Genomic DNA, 21,332 nt, shown 5'->3' on the forward strand with positions numbered 1-21,332 from the left:
AAACATTTTAAAAATATTTTTTACCTCTTTATGATAATTACCAAGTAAGGACTGCTAAATTGTAGCAATTTCCATATTGCCCAGTTTTAACAATTTTAGAATGATATGAAATTGTGATAACCATAAAAGTTGTGTCCTTGAAGTGAGGCAGTGGTAATCCATATATTACTTAATTAAAACATTGAACTGAATTTTTGCAGTAATTTTGAAACTAGGCATTGAGTTTCCTTTCAGTCCCAGCCACATTAGCCAAAAAGCTTCCTTTTGGCTGTCAAAGCTTACGGAAAAACTCAAGGCGAAGTGGAAAATACATGAAGACCGTTGTGATGTAAACTTTAAAACACAAATACAGAAGATGGGGGCAGGGGCGTGCCGAGCGAAGGCTCTAAATAGTCCAAGGTTCAAAGGCAGTTTGCGGTGCGTTGTCCTCTGCAGGCGGACGAATAGATTCAGCACTCTGGCCAGCTCCTCGCTACGGTTTGGGTTTTTTTGGCCTAAACCAGAAGATAGCGGGACCTAAGGCACCATCTGCTGCTCTGTATTAATAGATCACTCCACGAACAGGTGTAGGGACAGTGCCACCAAGTCAACGCATTAAATGCTGAGTCTGCTGGGTTCTTGAGGGTGTCTCTGAGTGTGTGTGGGGGGTCCCCACGTCTCCATTCATATTCTCCTGCGAGCCAGAATGGATAAAAAGCTGAGCAACGTGAATCCCTGCTACTGTGGTAACCTCACCTTCACAGAAAATAAGTCCTTGTGGTTCTGGAGAACTGAAGTGTTCATCTTGGTGCAGGGAGGTAGGCAAGAGCAGGGTTCCACTTAAACAGCCGAGCTGCACGGCCCATAAACCGAGACACCCAAACTTCGGTTCACTTGCATTGTGACTGGAGTGGGCGCGCCAGGCGCACTTTATGGGAACTGAAGTTCCAGCCCCCACGCCCCGTGCTGAAGCATTAACCAAGAGATGGACCCTTTCTTTCCCACTTGGGACTGCCCCACTTCCGCTGAATGAGCCCGCTTGACCTAATGTCTCCAGATTGCCTGTTCTCAGCAGGCGAGAAGTTGCCTTTGGTTTCTCTATTTTCCCTTCCCCCAAGAAGTTTTTAGTCCCCGAGAAGGAACTCGAGGCAATGAAAGCTGGGATCAAGTAGGAAATTACTCCCAACGAGAGGAGGAAGGGAGGTTGGGCAGACCTCAGGGTCGGAAGTGTGGAGGCTTGGCGCTCGGGGACGCACGGCGCCCTCCCGCCTCCAGCCCTTGCAGCCGCCCCTTCCGCCGCGGACACGGGAGAGTTAAGCCAACAAACACGTAAGCGCCGCTCCCTCCCCAATCGGCAAGATGCCTCTTCTGCTCTCGGCTGCACCGACAGCTTGCAACACTCGGCATCGTTTCTGGAGGCGCCTTCTTCAGCGGCTGCAGATGGCATCGGGCTTCGGGCTCCGGGCTCGCCATTGAATCTCGTCCTTGTCCACCTTGGTCCACAGACGCGCCTCTTCCTTCTCTACCTCCCTCGCGCTCCGGGTGTGCACCCAGCTCGGGATCTCTGGGCGGAGAAAGCAGTCGCGGCGGCCCAGGCTGAGCAGCTGCGCGCGCTCCCAGCTCCGGGGAGCAGCGTCCACCCGCGAGGACCGACTCCTGGGTGCCTCCAGCGACCCCCACCTTTGGCACCCCAAGCCGGGGGCTCCAGGGACCCCCACCCTCCCCAGGCGCCACCATGCTGGACCCTTCGTCCAGCGAAGAGGAGTCAGATGAGATCGTGGAGGAGGAAAGCGGCAAGGAGGTGCTAGGCTCGGCCGCGTCCGGCGCGCGCCTGTCCCCCAGCCGCACCAGCGAGGGCCCGGCCGGCGGCGCGGGGCTGGGCAGCGGCGTCGCCGGCGCTGGGACCGGGGTGGGCGCCGGCGGCGGCGGGGGAAGCGGTGCGAGCAGCGGCGGCGGGGCCGGGGGGCTACAGCCCGGTAGCCGGGGCGGCAGCGGGCGGCCCTCCAGCCCCAGCCCGTCGGTAGTGAGCGAGAAGGAGAAGGAAGAGTTGGAGCGGCTGCAGAAGGAGGAAGAGGAGAGGAAGAAGCGGCTGCAGCTCTATGTGTTCGTGATGCGCTGCATTGCCTATCCCTTCAACGCCAAGCAGCCCACCGACATGGCCCGGAGGCAGCAGAAGGTAGGTGCGCCCGGGCCCGGGGAGCCCAGCCGGGACGCCGCCGGAGGGCGGGGCGAACAATGGGAGCTGGTGCAGACCGCGCCCTGGGGATGGGGCTGTGCTGCCCAAGGGGCCCCGCCTGACACGCCCGGGGCGCGCCGGGAGCCCCTGGGACCCGCGAGCGGCCGGGGTGCAGGCCTCGCCTCGAGGCCTCTCGGGCCAGGGCGAGCGCGGGTCCCGCTTTATGACCCGGAGTTGGGGACGAGGCTGCAACCAGAGGCGCTCGGAGAGGCCTTGAGCGCGCCGAGCTCCCTGCGCTCTCGGGCGGCGGCGCGGCGGCGCTCAGCTCGGGCCCGCCCTCTCGGGCGTGCGTGGCGGGCGGGGACCGGCAGGTGGGGCGTGCGGGAGCCTAGCGCCGGGAATCTGCGCCTTCGCTAAGGGCGTCCCGCCCCATCAGCTGATCACCCTTGAGGTCGCCTCTGGGCCCTGAGGCGTTGCTTTGCTCCCCTTGGCCGCCTTTCTCTGCGATCCTCCTTCCCATCCTCATTGACCCCAGATCCGAGGCGCGCCCTGGCCTCCCTCGGCCCGGGTCACCACCTCTATCGCCCTCTCTCTGACCCTCTTCCCTTCCCAAGGTGACCTCGCCGCCACCTTCCGGCGTGCAGAAGCCCTCGGAGCCCGGCTACTGCGGGCTTGACCAAATGCAGCCTCAAAAAGCCTCGCAATTACAGGCATCAAAAGCTTTTTGTGTCTGAGGCTGGGGCAAGACGAAGGTGGCTGAGAGCTGGCTGCCTTTGATGTAGGGGGGTGGGGTGGGGTGAAGGCGCCTGTTTCCATCTGCTCTTCTGCCAGAGAAAGGAGAGGAGGGGTGGTGACCGAGGGGCCTGGACAGGCGGAACACCAGTCCAGAGCCCAGAGCCCAGTGGAAGGCAGGAATGGAGAGTCAATTCCCTCCCAGGAAATGACTCCACCGTGCTTGAAGTATCAGAGAAGTCCTCAGCCTCCCGGAGGGGCGAGGCTAGGTGCCAGCTTTTACACACCAACGCTGTGAGATTAGTTTCTTAAAATAGTAGATTTTCCCGCGGCTGCCATGAAAGGCTGAATTATATGTTGCCGTAGTAAAGTGTTAGATTTTTTTTCTGTATTTATTTTACGTTCTTATCTTGAGTTAGCACAGATTTCTCTGTTTGTTTTCCACACTCACACATACACACACACATACACACACGCACGCACTTCGCCTAGCGCTGTCGGTATATTTCAGCTTTCAGGAGATTGGGTATAGGTTTTATTAAGAGCAGTACTCACTTCCTGTATGCTAGACAGCAGGTGGACTGCACACCCACGCCTCAGCCCTCCTCCCAGCCCACCCCATCATAGTGGCCCAATAGTCCAAGCAGTAAAAGTTTCTTGAATTTTTTTTTTTTTTTTGAAGTCTAGATTTGGGTCCTCAGGGCATGGAATTTCAAATTTTAGTTTGGAATTATTGTAATGATTGCATCTTTATTGCATAAGAAATTCCATCTCCAGAATTTGTCCAGTTAATTAAAGCACCAATCAGAGCTGTACTGTCTTTGAGAAGAAAAACTTTTGACTTAAAGAAAAAAAAATAACCTATTTGCAAGTCGAAGGCTCTATATAGCTCTTCCTTTTAAATAAATGCCTAGGTGCTGCACCAGACTGGAGGAGAAGAAGAAGAAGAAGAAAAAAAAAAATTCTACAGGGACCCAGTTCTTCCAAACAGAACCTGTAGCCACATGACAAAGATCACCACGAGACATGGCTTTGTGATCTGACTGTGTTTTACCTGGGTGCATTCAAAACTGTGGTTTGAGGAGTGAATTGGCTCTATTACACATGACCTCAACATCAGAGAAACTCCAGGACAGACCTATAACACTAGCATTGGATCAAACTATTTTTAGTTATTGCAGCAAACTATTGCTAAATGTGTATGCTGGAAAAGCTACCTCAGGGCTAAATATATATCCACTTACTGTAAGCAAAAATAAGCTTTTCTATTAGTCTGGAAAAGAATCTTTTGTTCTTTTTCTTCCAAATAGCTTAAAACTCAGATTTTTTTTTTTAAAAATGAGTGATCATTGAAAGTAAGAAGATTGTGTAATCATTGTAGTAAAACCTAAAGCCAACAAATAGGATTAATGAGCTAAAATTAGTCTTTGAGGAATTTAAGCTACTTGCAAACTGAACCTAAGCTTGTAATAGAGTAGAAATGGGTGAAATAGAAAAGGCCAGAGAGAAAATGATGTAGATAAAGGAGTGATGTAGAGGAGAGGGGCGGGGGGAGGACTGGCTCAGATGGGGAGGTGTGGTTCTGTTGTACAGAGTATACTGTGCCTCAGGAAACCAGGTAATCTGCACCATGCCAGCTACCGTTTTTCAGGTATCTACCACGTGCAAGCCACTACCCTGAGAGTTAGTTAAGAAGTAGGCTTTTTGAAAGAACCATTTTAGAGTAACTGAAAGATTGAGATTATACAGGTAGTTCCCTGTATTCCCCACCATATTTCCTCATTACCTTATAGCACAGTGCATGAATTACCAAGAGACAACTGAGAATCAGAAGTTGTGTAACTTAGCTCATGCACTGCAGAGATCAAAGTGAGAGTGGAGACGTGCATTGATACCAAGGCCTTGTTTTCAGTGGGAGTTACTGACTAGAAATATTCTAGGATAAAGCTAGAACCCCAACACCCTGACAGTTAACACCAGGTGAATTCCACTGCCTGCAGAGAGAGACCTGCCCTCTTCTTTGGGGTACTCATCATACAGACAACATGATAATGAATGCATAGATTTTGTCCTCACAAAGATTAGAGGAGACATGGGGTGTTAGAGGGTAAATTTGAGCACCAGAGTGCTGTCTGGATTTTTGTGTAGTTCCAGCTGAACCAAAAAAAAGTAGTCTATCCCAGAAGAACAATTGGGAAAGATCTGCGGCGTAAAAAGATGCCATTGTTTGGATAATTTTGATAGTTAATTAGTTGGGTTTCACTTTTACTGGGAAAAAGAGTCCCTGAGCATTCCAACAGTCTTCCTAATTAAAAGAGGAGATTTTAAACAGACTACTTGCAAAACACATTTGATCATTTATAGGTATATTTTGTTTGCATTACTGTGAATCTAAATATAACATGGCAGGGATGATAATTTATGCCCAAAACAAAAATTTCCTCACCAGACCGTTTCTGAGTTATGACAACAGTCCTTTGCCTCTAAAAATTCTTTTTCTTCTTTGTCAGAGTGGTAGAGTGAATACCTAGAAGTTGGCATAGCAAAGCGACACCATCTGTTTTTAAATTATGTAGTAACGGTGATGGGCGGCTACCTCGTGTGAACTAGCTCCTTATAGATGTTACTGAGGGAATGGAAGAGCAGGCACTGTAAACAATCCTGTGTAATATTTAAATTGGTGGGATTGTTTCTTAATTAGACAGGAATCACTCATAATGCCTGGACTGCAAAGTCTAAACTGAATCTCTGTGTGCATATGTAGGTGTGTATATGTGTGTTTTTGTATATTTATAAGACAATAAAAAGGGGCAATCCGGAAATCATGTTTCCATAACCACTCCGGGCTCATTCAGGAGGATTGTGACGAGGCCAAAGGTGTGATATAATCAGCCTACTCATTTTCATGTGATTCAGCTTGTCTCTTTCTTGAAGTTATGGCTAACACTGAGTCACTGTTAGCAATACAGATTCCATCTTGATTCATTTGTCTTATTTCACTTTATTTGCCTATCAATCAAAAGTCACGCTTTTCATAACACGGAGGACCTGAGTCTGATTAACTATGTTTATGTGTGGACTGTACTTGAAATCAATAATAGTGATTCACCCATTCAAATAGACTTTGAAGCACTTGATTTTCTCCACTTTTCAAACTTCTTAAGGTTTGCTTTGTCAATGCAAAATATGATTTGCATTTAAAGAATAAAATATTCTAACCTTCTGAGAGAACAAAGTGACTTAAAACAGATTTCCTTCCAACAGAATTACATGCTTCTTTCTTCATCTGGGAAAGAATTGAATTATTTAAATTGGCTTTTTGACATTTTTCCCCCTAATATTCTTGGTGCAATGAGAAGGAACTGTTTTGCCCTGATATTAGCAAAGACTTTCTGATGACGCATAACATAGAAAAAGTAATAAGGGAAGTTTTTGCTTTATTGCATACCTGTAGCAGTCTGATATTTCCTAAAAGTGTACCAGAGAACAAAGGAAATAAAATCTTCCATTCCTGAAGAATTGTACCAGGTAAAGTAATAAAAGTCAAATGATTCTGAGATCTTTTGCCTGCAAAAGCAAATGTAATATAATATGCAATAGGCCCATCATAGTGAAGGGACCAGTGCTTGGTTTGGGGCCAGGTCTCTCTAGAACTGAAGCTGGAGTGGTATGGAGAACTTTAACTTAGAACTAAACTTTAACAGAGTGGTCAGGTGCTCGATGCACCCAGTACTCTTGCAGGTGTGGTGGCAGAACAAAAAGATGCCTCCTGAATGAGCTTCTGGCCTAGATTGGAAGATGATTTATGCACAAGGCACAAAAGTATAGAACAGGAAAGTGTTGACTAGTAAGAAGCTGATCTGTCAAGATTGTGTGTGCAATACTGGGAAAAGTTCATGAAGGATGGCCTTAAAATATTAGCATGATGTGTGTAAGTATATGGAAGGATGGATGTTCTACTCTGGAAACCAGTGTGAGGCATCAGGAATGTGGAAAAGAAGCACTGTTAGATTATTTTGGTTCCAAGACACAGAAACCTAACTTAAGTGGCTAAATCAAAAAGAAAATCCACAGGGACAGGATTTCTTGGTGCATGGAATTGAAAAGCCGAGTGCAGAGGTGATTGCAGACCTGGCTAGGTCCAGCTACGAGTTGGAATGACTTCCTCTATAGAATATTAAAAGCTAGATGACAAGGGGAAAGGATGTATATCAAAACCCATGTTTGAGACCCAGCACTGCCACTGATGCATTGCTGACTGTGGGTGCATTGTTTGTCTCTGGGGGAATTTCATCTATCATTCAAAGAGAGGGATGGGGAAGCTTCAGATAATTTCCAGTGTCCCTTCTGGATATAATAGCTGATAGCTCTTTCTGGAAGGTGAGTTCACTCATTGTCAAGACTTACAAGTTCCTTTTAAACTTGGATATGATACACTATTTACATTACAAAAAAAAAAAAAAGACACTATCTTCAAATAGTCCATGGTGGCTAAGGATGAAGTTAGAGTTCAGTTAGTCCAAAATGGATTGCCTAAAACTCAAGAGGAGATGAGATCTCTAGAGGTTAACAAAGACTTTGAAGACTGCAGAGAAAACGGTACACTGTGCCTGTGGGATGACACTGACCCGCAAGTGTATTTGTCTACCAAGCATTTTTCAAATTTTGGACTAGTTCTCAAATTTTGGACTAGTTAAAATTTAAATTTTAACATTCTATAACTATTTCACATCAAAATTGTGGATTTCCAGCTTCTTTTACAATTGGAAGATGTGGCAACATTAGACTAGACCCAAGTCTTTATGGGTTTTCAAAAAGCATTAGAAATAAGATTATCCAACTATCACTTAAATAATATTCATCACTCTTAAGTGAAACGTACTTGTTTCAAGAGCTCGTGGCTCTCAACAACACTATTTCTTCTTACCACTGCTTAACAAACATCGATGCTCTGACCTGGCCTCTGTGGAGTAGCCCAGAGCACAATCTGGAAGTCAGAGCTCTATGTCCCCTTCTTTCGGCTCCCATCATAGCTTTCTGGTTGGGATCAGATTTATTGTTGTTGTACAATCAGAGAGCTCATTGTCAGAATTACCTTATTATTTTTTTAATTTGCCCATTCAAGTATATGACAGAATTATCTTTCTGTTTTTAACAGATAAGAAAAGAGGAAGGGCCCCTGTGGCTGTCAGGGTGGCGGTGGTTAGCGTATCTTAAATGACAGTAGTTAAGAGCCTTTGAAACCAGAAGGTCTGGGTTTGCTTCTCAACTGGATCAGGACAGTTGTGATCTCAGACAGTATACTTCAACTCTCAGTTTGCTCCTCAGTAAAATGAGTATGGTAGTGATACCTGCGTCATTGCGTTCTCAGGAAAATTAGTGAGATGGTGTCATAACACTCTTCCAATAATCGCTCACGGTAAGTATGGTGCAGGTGTTAACTTGGTGGTGCCAAGTTCATATATATGATTTTGTCTGTAAAGGGACTGTGTAAGTTAATGCATATGAAAAACTGTCCATAACAAATCATTGTCATCATCATTGCCCTTACAAGCAGACCCAGAAGGCAAGTGACTATGATTATAGCATTTTCTACAAACTAGATGGGATTGAGGGCATGATACAATGCGCCTTCCTTTTTTTTTTTTTTTTTTTTTTCTTTTTTGAGATACTTCACTAGCATTTCTTCAGACAAACTGTAACACCCCCATTTTGCTTACTGACTCAGAGTAAGTCATCTTTCTCCTTCAAGTATTGATATTTTAATCTTGACCCAAACTGCTTTTTAAAAAATGCTGGTTTACCTTAGTGGTATCAACTAGTGCCATTACAAATAACTAACAAAATCAAGGTTTTCATGGCTGTGTGAAGCATAAGTTCTAAGTCCATGTGATCCATTGTAAGACATGTCTCAAACTCTTGCTCAGCTCTGACTCTGTAGACTTGTGATGTTAAGCACATTATCCCATCTCTTTGTGACCTCCTTTCGTCTACTATCAAGGACTGCAAGAAGAAAAGTGTGCTACCTGCTTAACAAGCCCAGACTTTCTTTCTTGAATTCACTCTTGCTTATCCTTTAGCTTAAGTGTTATTTCCTTCAGTAAATCTTACTGAACTTTATATTATGCTAAATCTCCCACAATTCTGTAGTTTGTGTTCATTTCACCTTCCATACAGTACATTTAAACTACCTTTGGGTTTGCCTATCTCCCTCTAGACTATAAGCACTCTGAAGACAGGGAAAATATTTTACTCCTGTTTGAGTCCTTGTCTCCAGAACCATGTTAGTGCATAGTAGGTGCTCAGAAATTCTTCAGACTCTGTACTGAGGTTTTATTTCCTGGAGTTTCAAAAGAGAGTGGTAAAGGAGTCTCAAATACAGTCAGCTTCTATTATAGAGACACAGCTTAGTTTTATAAAACCTCTTCCAAGGTAAGTATGAAGGGTGTACTAAATGATTTCAAGGTAATTTGTATTACCAAACAACATGGCTAGTTTATATCAAGAACTGACACATTTCTAGATCAATTATGGGGGAAATTTTTCTTTGGAAAGGCATGTACAATTATGAATTCTTTCAGTGACTGAATCTCAATTGAACTTGAGTCACCATTGTGTAGGTTTAGATAGCCAAATATTAAAATAAGAATGAATTGTAGTGAGAACTAAGTTTCCATACTGGGTATGCATTCTGTAACAAGTGGTACTCCATTCAGCTCTTTCTGGAAAGAGGAAAAACAGAGAAAAGAAAAGAAAAAGCAGTCAATAGAATTATAGCGGAAGTTAAGCTGTTTACTGTATTATCAGTTACAATGCTGTTGAAGTTATAATATAGAATTCATAAGTTCTACATATTCAGGGGTACACAAATATACTGCTTTTCTGTTATTCTTTTTTGAGATTTTTACATGATATTCTTTGTTCTGTTATAGTAAATTATCTAAAGTCTCTTGTAGGTATAGTTAGGATATAAAAATATAGGGTTTGTTGCATGGTAGATATAATAATAAGAATATGATTGGCTGGGGATTTAGTTCAGTGGTGCAAGTGCCTGCTTGGCAAGCTCAAGGTTGTGAGTTCAATCCCCGGTATAATTAAAAAAAGATTATGATGGGTATGAAATGTTTATGAACAAGTAAAGTTGCTATTTAGATGTGGCATTTTATGACATCTTTCAGTAGTCGAAGGGAAAATTGCCCTTTGTTATGTCATTGTTTTTCTTTCTATCTTTTTTTTGGAGTGGGGGTGCACCGAGGATCAAACTCAGACCTCACACTTCCTCAGGCAGGCCCTTATGCCACTGAGCTAAATCCCCAGTGTCACTGCTTTTCTTTTAACAAGTAAGGGTTGAAAAGTGAATTGAATTATCAAGTGTTCCAATCTGCTGCCTACTACACTAAAGAGGTGGGGAGTGGATTGACAATGTGCTGCTGTCCTTCCAGCGGCGTATGAGAGGAACTATCAGCATATCGTATGGTACTTCTCAAATTTACTGATGTGCCTTTGGAAAGTTCTCATGCACTTTGCAATTAACTTTTGTTTAATTCCCTAGTGTTCCAGGAGCACATGGTAAATTGCAAACCCTGCAGGGGCTGTAACGCTTTCAAAAAGACAATGGGTTTTTGGCAAACACGCAGCATGGTACAGAGAATCTCATGTGTCACTTAAGAAAGCAAAGGGAAAACATTGAAAATTCTTGCAAATAATTATGCCTTCTGTTGCCCATGTAGAAAAACAGCCTTTTGGTATGGATGGTAGGCATGGCGTTGTTTAAGCAAATGAGTGGAAATATATTTTGAACATCTCCTTTGGCGATTTTTCTGACAAGTATAGCAACTGTTGTCTATAAGGCGGCGTGTCATAACATACTGTGTTCAAAACACTTCTTGGGGGCTCTTCCATATTCAATTTTTGTTTGTTATGCATCATCAGAAAATGTTACACATTGTTGTGAGCCACTTCTATATACAAGAAACTTTCTAGGCAAAATATGCAAATATGTTTTAGACAGCTGTCCTAGCCTCTAGGAGCCATCAATCTGGGTGACACACCTACATAAACAGTGTCAGGCAGAGTACAGTGCTTGCCAGAATCTTCAGTATCAACATTCTCTGTGTCTCAGTCCTTAGCTCTTGTTATGGATGATTGTGTCTCCCCAAAATTCATATGTAAAAAACTAATTTCAGGCGCCTCAGGACATGGCTTTATTTGGAGATAGGGTCTTAAAAGATGAAGATGTGTCCTTAGTGTGGGCCTGAGTCCCCTACGGCTTGTAAAAAGGAGAATTTGCTCACAGTGTGGTACATAGACTATGTGATGGGGAAGCTAGAAATAGGCTGGTGCTTTTATAAGGAAGGATGAACAAAGCCGGCTAACAAATCAGCAGAAGCTGAAGGGTGGGACTGGGACAGGTTCCTCCTCACAGTCCACAAAAGGAGCCAGTTTTGGTGCCACCTTGATCTGAGACTTCTAACCTTTCACAGTCAGTGTCTGCTGCTGAAGGTGCTCTGTGTTGTGGAACGCAGCCTTTTTGCCTCTGTGTCATCTCTTTAGGCAGCCTCACCAGGGACGCCGCTCAGACCTTTGTCTTCATCACAGGCATTTTTCAGAGTGCAAGTCCTATACTCACAGTTGTCTGCATTAGTGCTGCTCAGGGTGGCCGAAGGCTGTTGAGAGTCAGCTTCATTAGGCTCCACAGTGAGACGAGAATTTGGACTAGAATGCAGATCAACTCTGCAGCTTCTTCCCCAAGAAAAAAGATATTGTCAGCTGATTGACCAGTACATGTAGTGATGCAGTTGATGTAATTTCTGATGCAAACACTTTTTTTGAGGAGGGCAGTGACAAGCAATTCATGGACCAACTGCCCTCTATCTCCTGATGTTCTCAGAGTGATTAGAAAACACATGTATCTGTTCGTCCCTATTCTTGTCTCTTATCTTGTAACTGTGTGGCACCACTGTGCAACTGTGCTGTCCAAGGCAGAAATATGCAACTCAGTTTTCAGGCTCCGTATTCTTCGTTCTTACTACCAGATGCTGTGCATGTCCTGCTGCTGGTCCCCTTAAATTGTTTTCATCTTCTCCTGATGTCCTGTTCAAACCCTTATGCTTCCTTGCATGGACTTTTTTTCTCTGCAGTACTGGAGCAGAACCCAGGGCCTTTGTACTGAGATACAACCCCAGCCATTTTTATTTATTTTTATTTTTGGTTTTATTTTGAGACAGAGTCTAAGTTACTCAGACTGGTTTAGCTTGATTCTCCTGCCTCAGCCTCCAAGAATATTGTGGTTACCGACACGCACTACCTTGTCTAGCTTTGAATGGACTTCTGAAGGTTCTCTCTGCCCCTTTCTTTCCCATACTCCACCCAGCTGCTAGAGTGACTTTTTGAAAGCATGTTTCTTCACCTTTTGTTGCTCAGAGTTTTCTGTAGCTTTCTGTTGCCTGCACGAGATACAGTCTAAACTTATTTAGATGGCAAAATTTCCTTCACTTCCAGCCTCTGCTTCTGCAGTTCTCCTGCATGCAGCTTTCAACCTACTGAGTGTCCCTGTGTTGGTCACGTGTTTGTGTAACTCAGTCTTTGCACTCCTGCTCGACAAGCCCCTCCGCATCTAGCTTCCCATCCCCAGGTGGAGGCAATCAGTTATCATAAAGAGCAAGAATATGAGAATATATGATATGTATTATAAAGTCTTTGTGTTGAAACAGACAAAAATAGGGTTGCTGGTTGCACAGACCTAGGGAGCATCAATCTGAGCCTCTTTGCATCTGGGGCTCTCTCCACCTTCTGTGGTCTTGGATTCACAATAAGAGTAGTTTGGACCACTGCAGACTATTAAAGACCATGGTTGGTTACATTTTTACAATGTCTGCTCCACTTAGTAACACATATACTAAAATGTACCTCACCTTCCATACCCACCTAGCATTATATTATTAAACACTGTATTTATTTTAATCTTGTTTTTAAAACTCCTCATGTATATGACTTGATTACTAAACAACTGTGATTTTGTAAGGTGCAGTCACGTGGTGTTGTGACAGAAGACAAACTTCAGGAAAGTTTTTCAATTATAGTAATGTTTTATGGGGACTAAATTTAACAATGGGGGCAGCATCTGTTTGGAAGTCCATTAATCAAATATTTGCTGATTTTGATTTTTTGTTTTTATTTGTAAATTTTGGAGACAATAGATTTTGTTTCAAATCTCAGACTTGGATTTTAGGCCCCTAGAAAGTTCTAAGCCTCCAGTTACCTCTGTCGCCTAACAGGTGAAATTGCCTTTGGCCAGGCTTGGTGAAAAAAGCAGTATTTGCATGGCACTGACAGGATCATATGGCAGCGGTGTGGTATAATGGTGAGGAGGGAAAGACACATTGGACTATTCAGAGATGAGAAAATGCATAACAAGTTTGAGGACCTCTGAGAGGACAAATATGATCTATAAGTGTTATGATTGATACATTGTGTCAACTTGAGAAGTTTACAAGCTTAACTAAGAGACTCAGCAGGAATCCAGGGCTCTTACTTTGTAAATATTCTGTCTGCCTGCAAGAGGAGGGCACAGAGGTGGTGTGAATGCTATATCTGCCCTGGCGGGGTGCGGTGTGGGGGTGGTAACCCGCTTACAATGTAAGGGAGGAAAAGAGGCTTGTTCCCCTCCCCACTAACTTTTTCTCTGGCTACTTTTGTTGGCTGCTGCCTTGAAATATTGCCCCAATGCCATGCTACTGTGCCGTGGAGCCAGCTGATTATGGACTAAAACCTCCACAAACAGTGAGCTAAGTAAACCTTTTCTTCTTTCATTTTGGGTGCTGGGAATTTTGTCCTAGCAATGAAAGAAAAGTAACCAAGACAATAAGACTAATGTTATAGAGAAGAGAAATAGGGTCAGAAGTTGCTTCATGACCATGAATGCCCTCCCATACCAGGGTAAAGTGACTGATGTAGACAGTGGACAGGTACAAAGGAGCTCAGGGCTCAGTGTGACCAATGCAGAGCAGTAAAGAGATTGATCTAAACCATGTAGGTGAAAGATCTAGAGAAGGGGGAAAAAGGAAAAACACAAATGTCTTCTTACTGTGAGAGTAGGTCACGTATTAAGTTTGAATGTTGTAACCGGCATAGAATATTTTTACATTTTACTGCAACACTGGTAGAAAACCTCTTAAAATTAGTGACTTTATGTAGAATCAGTAGTTCAGGGGCATTTCCTTAGAGCAATTATTGATTCTTGTCTTTATTTTATTAGAGTAACTTTCAGGTATTTGTCATAATGTGTGGGTAGGAATGTTCATTTTCTTACAAATTGTAAAAAATGTGAAGCAAGGTATCTGCCCTTTAAATTATATTTAATTTCAGTGACCAGTATTCTGATTCCTTCCTGTGCAAGTGCAAAAACACTCCTGATAACATTGTAGAGGATCCAGATGGAGCTTCATCTAGCTCCCCATGGGCGTGATAACATAGGAAGGCCAGGTTTATACCAAACCCAGGTTTATATCAAAAGGAGGAGGCCTGACTCCAGGGTATTTGTAGGATCTGGAGGAGAAGTTTCCAGGGTGCCTTGCCCCACTAAATACAGCCGTCAGCTTGATGGTCTGCCAGTGTTCCCATCTCCCAGTGGAGTAGGCAGACAGTTGGAGGATGGGGTACCTTCCGACTTCCCTGTCTTTCCTCCTTCCTCCCCAGTGAAAGTCTCTGGTCCTAGTGGTAGAATTTCAAAAACCTGACTGGGCCACCCTTTCTACTGTCACTTTGAAACCACATTAAAAAAGAGGCATAAGATTCTTTTTTATTTTTATTTGTCTTTTTCAAGTCAGGGTGCCATACAGTTCGGGCTGGCCTTGAACTCACTTTGTAGCCCAGACTAGCTCAACCTCCTGAATGCTGGGATTACAGGCATGCACCACCACACCCAGGAAGCATAAGATTCTTAATCCTCTATCTCTTCTTGCACATTCTTTGTACCATTATCTTTTCTATCTATGTTTTAATGGAGATGGTATGATTTGGATCTGGAAAGAGGAGTAGAGCACCACCTCAGCCTTTCAAAGTTCCAGTAATAATGATTTTATTTTCAATTTGTCATTCTTATTTGTTTGGGTAGCTCTTCTGAGAAGACAGGTGTTACGGCTTGTGTATAGATGTAACCCTAAAGCCTCATGTAGTCATGGGTGGGAATTTTTGGAGGTGGCTGGATCTAAGGTGTGTGATGCTGGGATTAAGGATTTGATTGACTGATTCATAGTACAGTGTTAGGATTAAGGGTGCCCTACCCTGGGTGTGGTGCTATCCACCTGAAGGCAGACAGCCTTGTTAGAATATAAAGGACAGAAAGAGAGCCGCTGTTGTCACTTGCTGCCAATCACTGGCTTCCTTGCTTCTTCACTGCTTTCCTGCCTTCTGCCCACCATGAACTGTTTCTCCTCTGCACCATTCCCTGCACTGGGCCCAGCCTGTTATGAATTGAAACCTCTACAAACTGTGAGCTACAATAAGCCTTTTCTTCTTTAACTGTGAGTATCCTGTATTTTGTCTCAGCAATGAGAGACATAACTAAGACACCAGGGGACTTTGGGCAGAGCTAAGATTGGGGTGTTCTTGGTCCACGTAATGACCATAGTACCACCTTACCAGCTTCAGAAACTATAGCAAGTCTCAGGGAGTCTCAGCCACCTGCAGCCGAGCAGTAAGTTGGACTTGAATGTGAAAAGTTGGTAGAGAGGGCCTGGCAGTGGCATAAGCAAAAACACAGAAGCCAGCAAAGCTACAGCAAAGAGCATATAATATGTGATTGGAACAGTAAGCTGAAACTGGATGGTGGCAAATGAGTTTCCATCAGCCATTGGATAGGGAGATGGAGTCCTAGAAAATGGTGTGCACTTGCAGCTCTAGTGGAAATTACACTGAAACCAGACGGAGGACCTATTTACAAATCACTCAGATACTGGATGATTGCCAGGTGGAGATTGGCCTTGACCTTGTTTTAAAGGAATTTGGTTTTCCAGAAGGCACTTGAAGGCCTCAAGTCTTCCAAAGAATATTGTTAACACAAGCAAAATGTCTCATTTGCAAATGACATTGTTTTCTGTAGCTTCTTTCCTTGGCCAGTTTAGAAACAACTTCCTATGAGTTTTGACAAAAGCCCCATGTCATTCACCAGCCTGTTTGTCTGGCAGTGGAGGAAAGAAGAGGGTTTCTATTATCTACTTTCCACAGGAAGTCTGTGTACTGCTGTGTGTAATGATTCAGCATTACACACCTTCAAAGAGAATAGCTCTGGTTAAGATATGTACTCATTTTTATTAATCAGAAACATGTCCTCCTGTCCACTCCCAGCAAACTATTAAACTACTCTGACTCCACCATTTAATCCAAAGAGCTTTTCATTCCCCCTCTGTTTCTAGGAGAGTGCAGAGGTATCTTTCAGTCAATTCAATTAGGATTTGAGGTAGAAGGCCATGTTGAATTCTTACAGAGAGGCATCACTTAGAACTTGGAGTTTCCACAGATCTCTGTTTGTGTGAGGAAAACAACCCATCACTTCCATTAAAAAGGGGGGAGGCCTGTTGCAGTCTAATTTACATATTATGCTATTATGTCAAATTAACAGTGCCTATATCCTTCCTTATAGCCTGACAATAAACGACAGTGTTAGAATCATTGGAAAACAAAGACAAATTCCCCATTATGCATATTGTACATGCCCACATTTAGGAAGATTTATGAACCAGAACATTTCCCTCTCTATGCATGGTAAGAACTGTGTGTTTCTGTTTTGTATGCTCATCCAAACACTTTTCTGTAATTCTATATTCTATATTCCATATAATCATTGCCTGTCTTGGTTACTTTTCTCTCACTGCTGGGACAAAACAGCCAACAATTAAAATGAAAGGAAAGGTTTATTTAGCTCACTGTTTGTGGAGGTTCAGTCCATAATCAGCTGACTCCGAGGCAGGTGGCATGGCACAGGGGTGACTCTTAAAGGCAGCAGCCAGAGCAAAAGGGGAAAGCCCAAGCCCCTTCTCCTCCCTTTTTTGTACCCAAGCCATCCCCCACACCAGGGCCAGTGTAGAACTCACAAAGTTTCCTTGCCCTCCTTTGCATAGAATGAGAATATTCACTCACCTGCCTGTTGAGTCTGTCAGTTAAACTTCTAAACTGCTCAAGTTGATACAATGTATCAACCATAACAATCCACCATTTGCATATCTGTTTCTTCCCAACATACTGTATTACTCAGTACTATCTTTGTCACTGAGCTATGGTTTCAGAACAAAAACAGTTCATTACTGGGATTAAAAAAGATATTCTACAAATATTATAGCAACAAAGATCCAGGAATTTTTGTGTTATTTATTCTAGAGTAATCTTCCTACAGTAAGTCCCTAATTTACAAACAAGTTTTGTCCAGGATGGTTCATAAGTTAGGTTTGTTTGTGAGCTGACAGAGTGAGTCTTATCCAATAACCTATGTAAGTTCACAACTTGAATGTTGTAAGTTGGCAGCTTCCTATACTTTAAAAGTCAGACCTTAGAAGGCAATAGAAATATAAGGCATTTACATAAGTTGGACAAGAATTTACCCTTGTTCTGTAACCTCAAATTCATTCAAGCAACACGTATCATTGAAGTGATGTGGATAATTAGCAAAATTACCTTTTGAAGTTAATCAATACAAAGAACCAATTAAGACAATTGAAATGAAAATTTTGAGTCTCCTCTGTACATATTATAAAACCCTTCTAATGTATTTTACTTTAGTGGCCATGATTGTTTAAAAACTGCTTGATATTCAATCCCAGCTCCAAACAGAATTGCAACACTACCCTCCACACTTCCAGCTTGGAAATATGTGCAAATTGGTTTAAGCCCATTGGGTCAAGGTACTGCACTAAAAATACTATTGGTTCACATAACAAAGTAACCTAAACTGATCCATCAGCCTGAGGAGAAGGTCTTGCATTCCAGAGAAGTTTGTCTCCTTAGCTGATGGGTGCTACCAAGGAAGCCTGTGCTGGGACTATTCTTGGCAGCAGCCAGTCAGCCGCACAAGAGACTTTATTTTGCCAGAACCAAGGCTGAAGGTGGGGACATAGTTGAGATATGGAAACAACTTGATTCCTTGATATCTGTCTTAGCCACTTTCCTGGTTGCTGAGACACAATACTGAATACTGCTTAAAAATATTTTGGCTTGCTATAGGTGGAGGTTTCAGCCCATGGTCAGTCAGCTCCAGGGGAAAAAAGGCATGGTGGGAGGGCTTACAACTGAGGATAGCTGTCCACTTCATGGTGAGTAGGAAGCAGAGAGTTCAAGGGAGGCGTGAAGAAGGAAGCTGCATCATTCCAGGTTATGCCAACAGTGACCCTGTCTTCTGACCAGACTCTGCCTCCCAATAGCAAGGCAGCTATAACACCCCCAAATCCAAACATTTGCCAAAAGCAAGTACATGAGGCCTTGGGGAATCTCTCTATATAAACCACAGCCACGTATGTATTGCAGCTACATAAGCAGGCCTGGAGCCCACCTTTCAAACTCTACACATAATTTGATTTAAGAGTTCATTAATTAGACCTAAATCAAAATGTTGCACAAGATATTCTTTTACTGTAACTAAAAGAATAAATGAATTCAATAAAGTATTCCTTACTATGACTTACACTATGCTTTTCTATTTATTACAGAAAAACAAAATATTATGAAAATACATAAAATAAATTTAGAATAATCCCCTAGTCTTATGTCATACATTTATGTATCATATGGATATACAGAGAAATCAATATTACATTAAGTAAGTCCCCAACTTACAAACACTCAAGTTGTGACCTTTCACGGACACTAATGGACCTTGCATTACAGACATTACTAAATGCAAACAAAATCAGGATTTAACTCACATATCCACCAAACATTGTCACAACTGTGCTGCTGTGCATTTACTGGGACTAAAGTAAAAAGAATTTATTTACTGTATTCATGGGTGTGTTTGGATTTTTTTATGCTTTATTGTGTTTCTATGTCACAGGTTTCTAAGATTCCCTTTGTCATACTTACAAATGAATCCACTTTACAAACGTTTCCTGAAACAACTTGTTTGTAAATCAAGGACTTACTACATACTACAAGAAATATTTGTATGCATAGTATTTTGCAGTCTGATTTCTTGTACATTATATAAAGGAAATATGTTCATGTTAGTGAATATATTAGTGTAATTCTTGTAATTGACTCTTGTTTTATAAATGTATTATTTAATCAGGTGTCTCTTGATTTGTTTATTACTATACAATCTGCATTAAGCATCTTTTTTTTTCTAGTCTGGATATTGGATTTGACAGACATTAGAGCAAAAAAAAAATATTTTTAAACATCTACTTGCTCTAAATTTGTGATATATCTCTCTGTGTTATCTTGTACAACTTACTTTCCCAGTAAGGGAACTACTAGCTACATACGACTATTTAATTTGAAATTTAAATCAATTGAAATGAAATAACAGTAAACATTTTCTTCCTTAGTTTAAACTAACTTGTATCCTTAGATTAAATCCATCCTGTCAGTGGTATGTTACACATTTTATGTAATGTTTGATTGGTTTACTCATTTTTTGCAGTTAAATTCATGCGTGAAACTGGTATAATTTTTCTTTTGTGTCCTATTCTTGTTGACTATTTTATTTTATGGAAAAGAGGTAAAACAAAAATTTCATATCAAAATAATAGGAGACTAACAATAGTTAATACAGTGCATGTTGTTATCTTTAAAGTAGTTGTTCAGGATATAAGATATGGGCCTAAAGATTTCTCCATCCATACTTTTTAATGAAGTAAGAGACACTAATAGTATGTATAACTGACTTGTGTTTCTTTCCCTTTTCCCTCCTGGTCTTTCCACTTTCATCCATCTTAGCTCCTTTTTCGTTTTGAACAGTTTCTCACCCATTTCACAATATCTATTGTACATTTTTAGACTTTACTCTTTCAATTTATCACGCAAGGGAGACAATATGATGTTTACACATCTGAGTCTGATTTATTTCACTTATGAGTATGGGCTCTAGTTGCACCTATTTACCTATGAAAGTCTCAAGATTATCCTTCTTTATAGCTGAGTAGTACTCTATTGCAAAAAAAAAAAAAACACATTTTTTTCATCCGTTCCTCAGTTGATAAGCATTTGGGTTGTTTTCAATCTTTAGCTATTACAAATTGTGCTACTAGACACATAAGTGCACATTTTTCACTAGGATATGATTTTTTAATTCTCTTGGGAGAATACCCAGAAGGGGAACAGCTGGATCAAATGGGACCTCCAATCTTAGTTTTTTGAGAAATCTCCACACTGATTTCCACAGTACTTGTATGAGTCTACACTCCCACCAAGAGTGGAGTAGGGTTACTTTTTCCCCATACCCCTGCCAGCATTTTTTATTGATTGATTTCTTGATGGTAGCCCTTCTTTCTGGGGTGAGTTGGAATCTTGGTATTGTTTTAATTTGCATTTTGTGAATGACCAGTGATATTTAACACTTTTTCATGTATTTACTGGTCATTTGTGTTTCTTCAGTGAAGAAGCGTATTCATCTCAGATGCACATTTTTGGATTGGGTCTTTGAATTTGGGGAAGTCTAATGTTTTTCAATTTTTACATGTTGTACATAGAAGTCCTTTGCCTGAGGGACAGATGACTAAAATTTTTCCCACTCTGTGGGTTGTCTTTTTAGGTGCAATTTCTTTTGAGGTGCAAAAACTTTTTATTAAGATAAGATCATAGTTGTTGATTCTTTGAAGTCCTTCCCATGTAGTTTGGTTTTTGTTCATGAACCCTCTACCTATCCCTATGTTTTCAAGATTTCCACCTACTTTTTCTTCCAGTAGATTTAGTGTTTCTATTTTAATATTTAGATTTTTGATCCATTTTAACTTTCTTTTAGTGCATGGTGATAGAGACATGGGTCTAGTTTTAGTCTCTGGTATGTGGAATGCCAATTTCTCCAGTATCATGCTATCTTTCAGTAAGCATGTTTGTAGAATATGAGGTGTCTAAGTGTGTTTGTAGTTGTATCCACATCTTCTAATCTGTTCCATTGATCCTCAGGTCTGTTTTTTTGTTTTTTGTTTTTGTTTTGCCAGTGTCATGCTGATCTTACCACAATAGCTTTGTAGTATACTATTAAGTCTCATATTATGATGCCTCCGGCCTTACCTTTGTTACCCAGGATTGTCTTTGCTATTCTAGGTCTTTTCTGTTTCCAAGTGAGTTTTAGGAATGTTTTCTTTAGATCTGTGAGGTATATTGATGGTGTTTGGATCAGGATTGCACTGAATTTGTATAACAGTTTTGGAAGTATGGCCATTTCCACAATGTTGGTTCTTTCACAGTTTTGGTTCACAATGAATAGCTTTCCATTTTCTTTTATAAATTTATT

General features: G+C 42.0%; 1 protein-coding gene and 1 pseudogene across 18 annotated transcripts in view; one reads left to right on the forward strand and one right to left on the reverse strand.

The window, feature by feature from the left end:
• Positions 1-1,244: 1,244 nt before the first annotated feature.
• The window catches only part of Cadps (calcium dependent secretion activator), a 453,294-nt gene continuing 433,206 nt past the window's right edge, over positions 1,245-21,332 (forward strand). For 5 of the 18 annotated variants that reach the window (XM_063257149.1, XM_063257147.1, XM_063257150.1 and 2 more), the window contains exon 1: positions 1,263-2,155. In XM_063257149.1, the coding sequence (XP_063113219.1) occupies positions 1,715-2,155 (441 nt within the window). In that variant the 5' untranslated portion in view covers positions 1,263-1,714. Of the gene's footprint in view, positions 2,156-21,332 lie in introns of all 18 variants that reach the window. The other 13 variants (XM_063257151.1, XM_023561758.2, XM_063257153.1 and 10 more) reach the window with 6 other exon arrangements.
• The window catches only part of LOC111754594 (pre-mRNA-splicing factor 38A-like), a 30,768-nt pseudogene continuing 12,279 nt past the window's right edge, over positions 2,844-21,332 (reverse strand).

The sequence above is a fragment of the Cavia porcellus genome, unplaced genomic scaffold, assembly GCF_034190915.1.
Source record: "Cavia porcellus strain 051 isolate PalLab524CR breed Dunkin Hartley unplaced genomic scaffold, mCavPor4.1 scaffold_10, whole genome shotgun sequence".
In the NCBI taxonomy this organism is placed as follows: domain Eukaryota; kingdom Metazoa; phylum Chordata; class Mammalia; order Rodentia; family Caviidae; genus Cavia; species Cavia porcellus.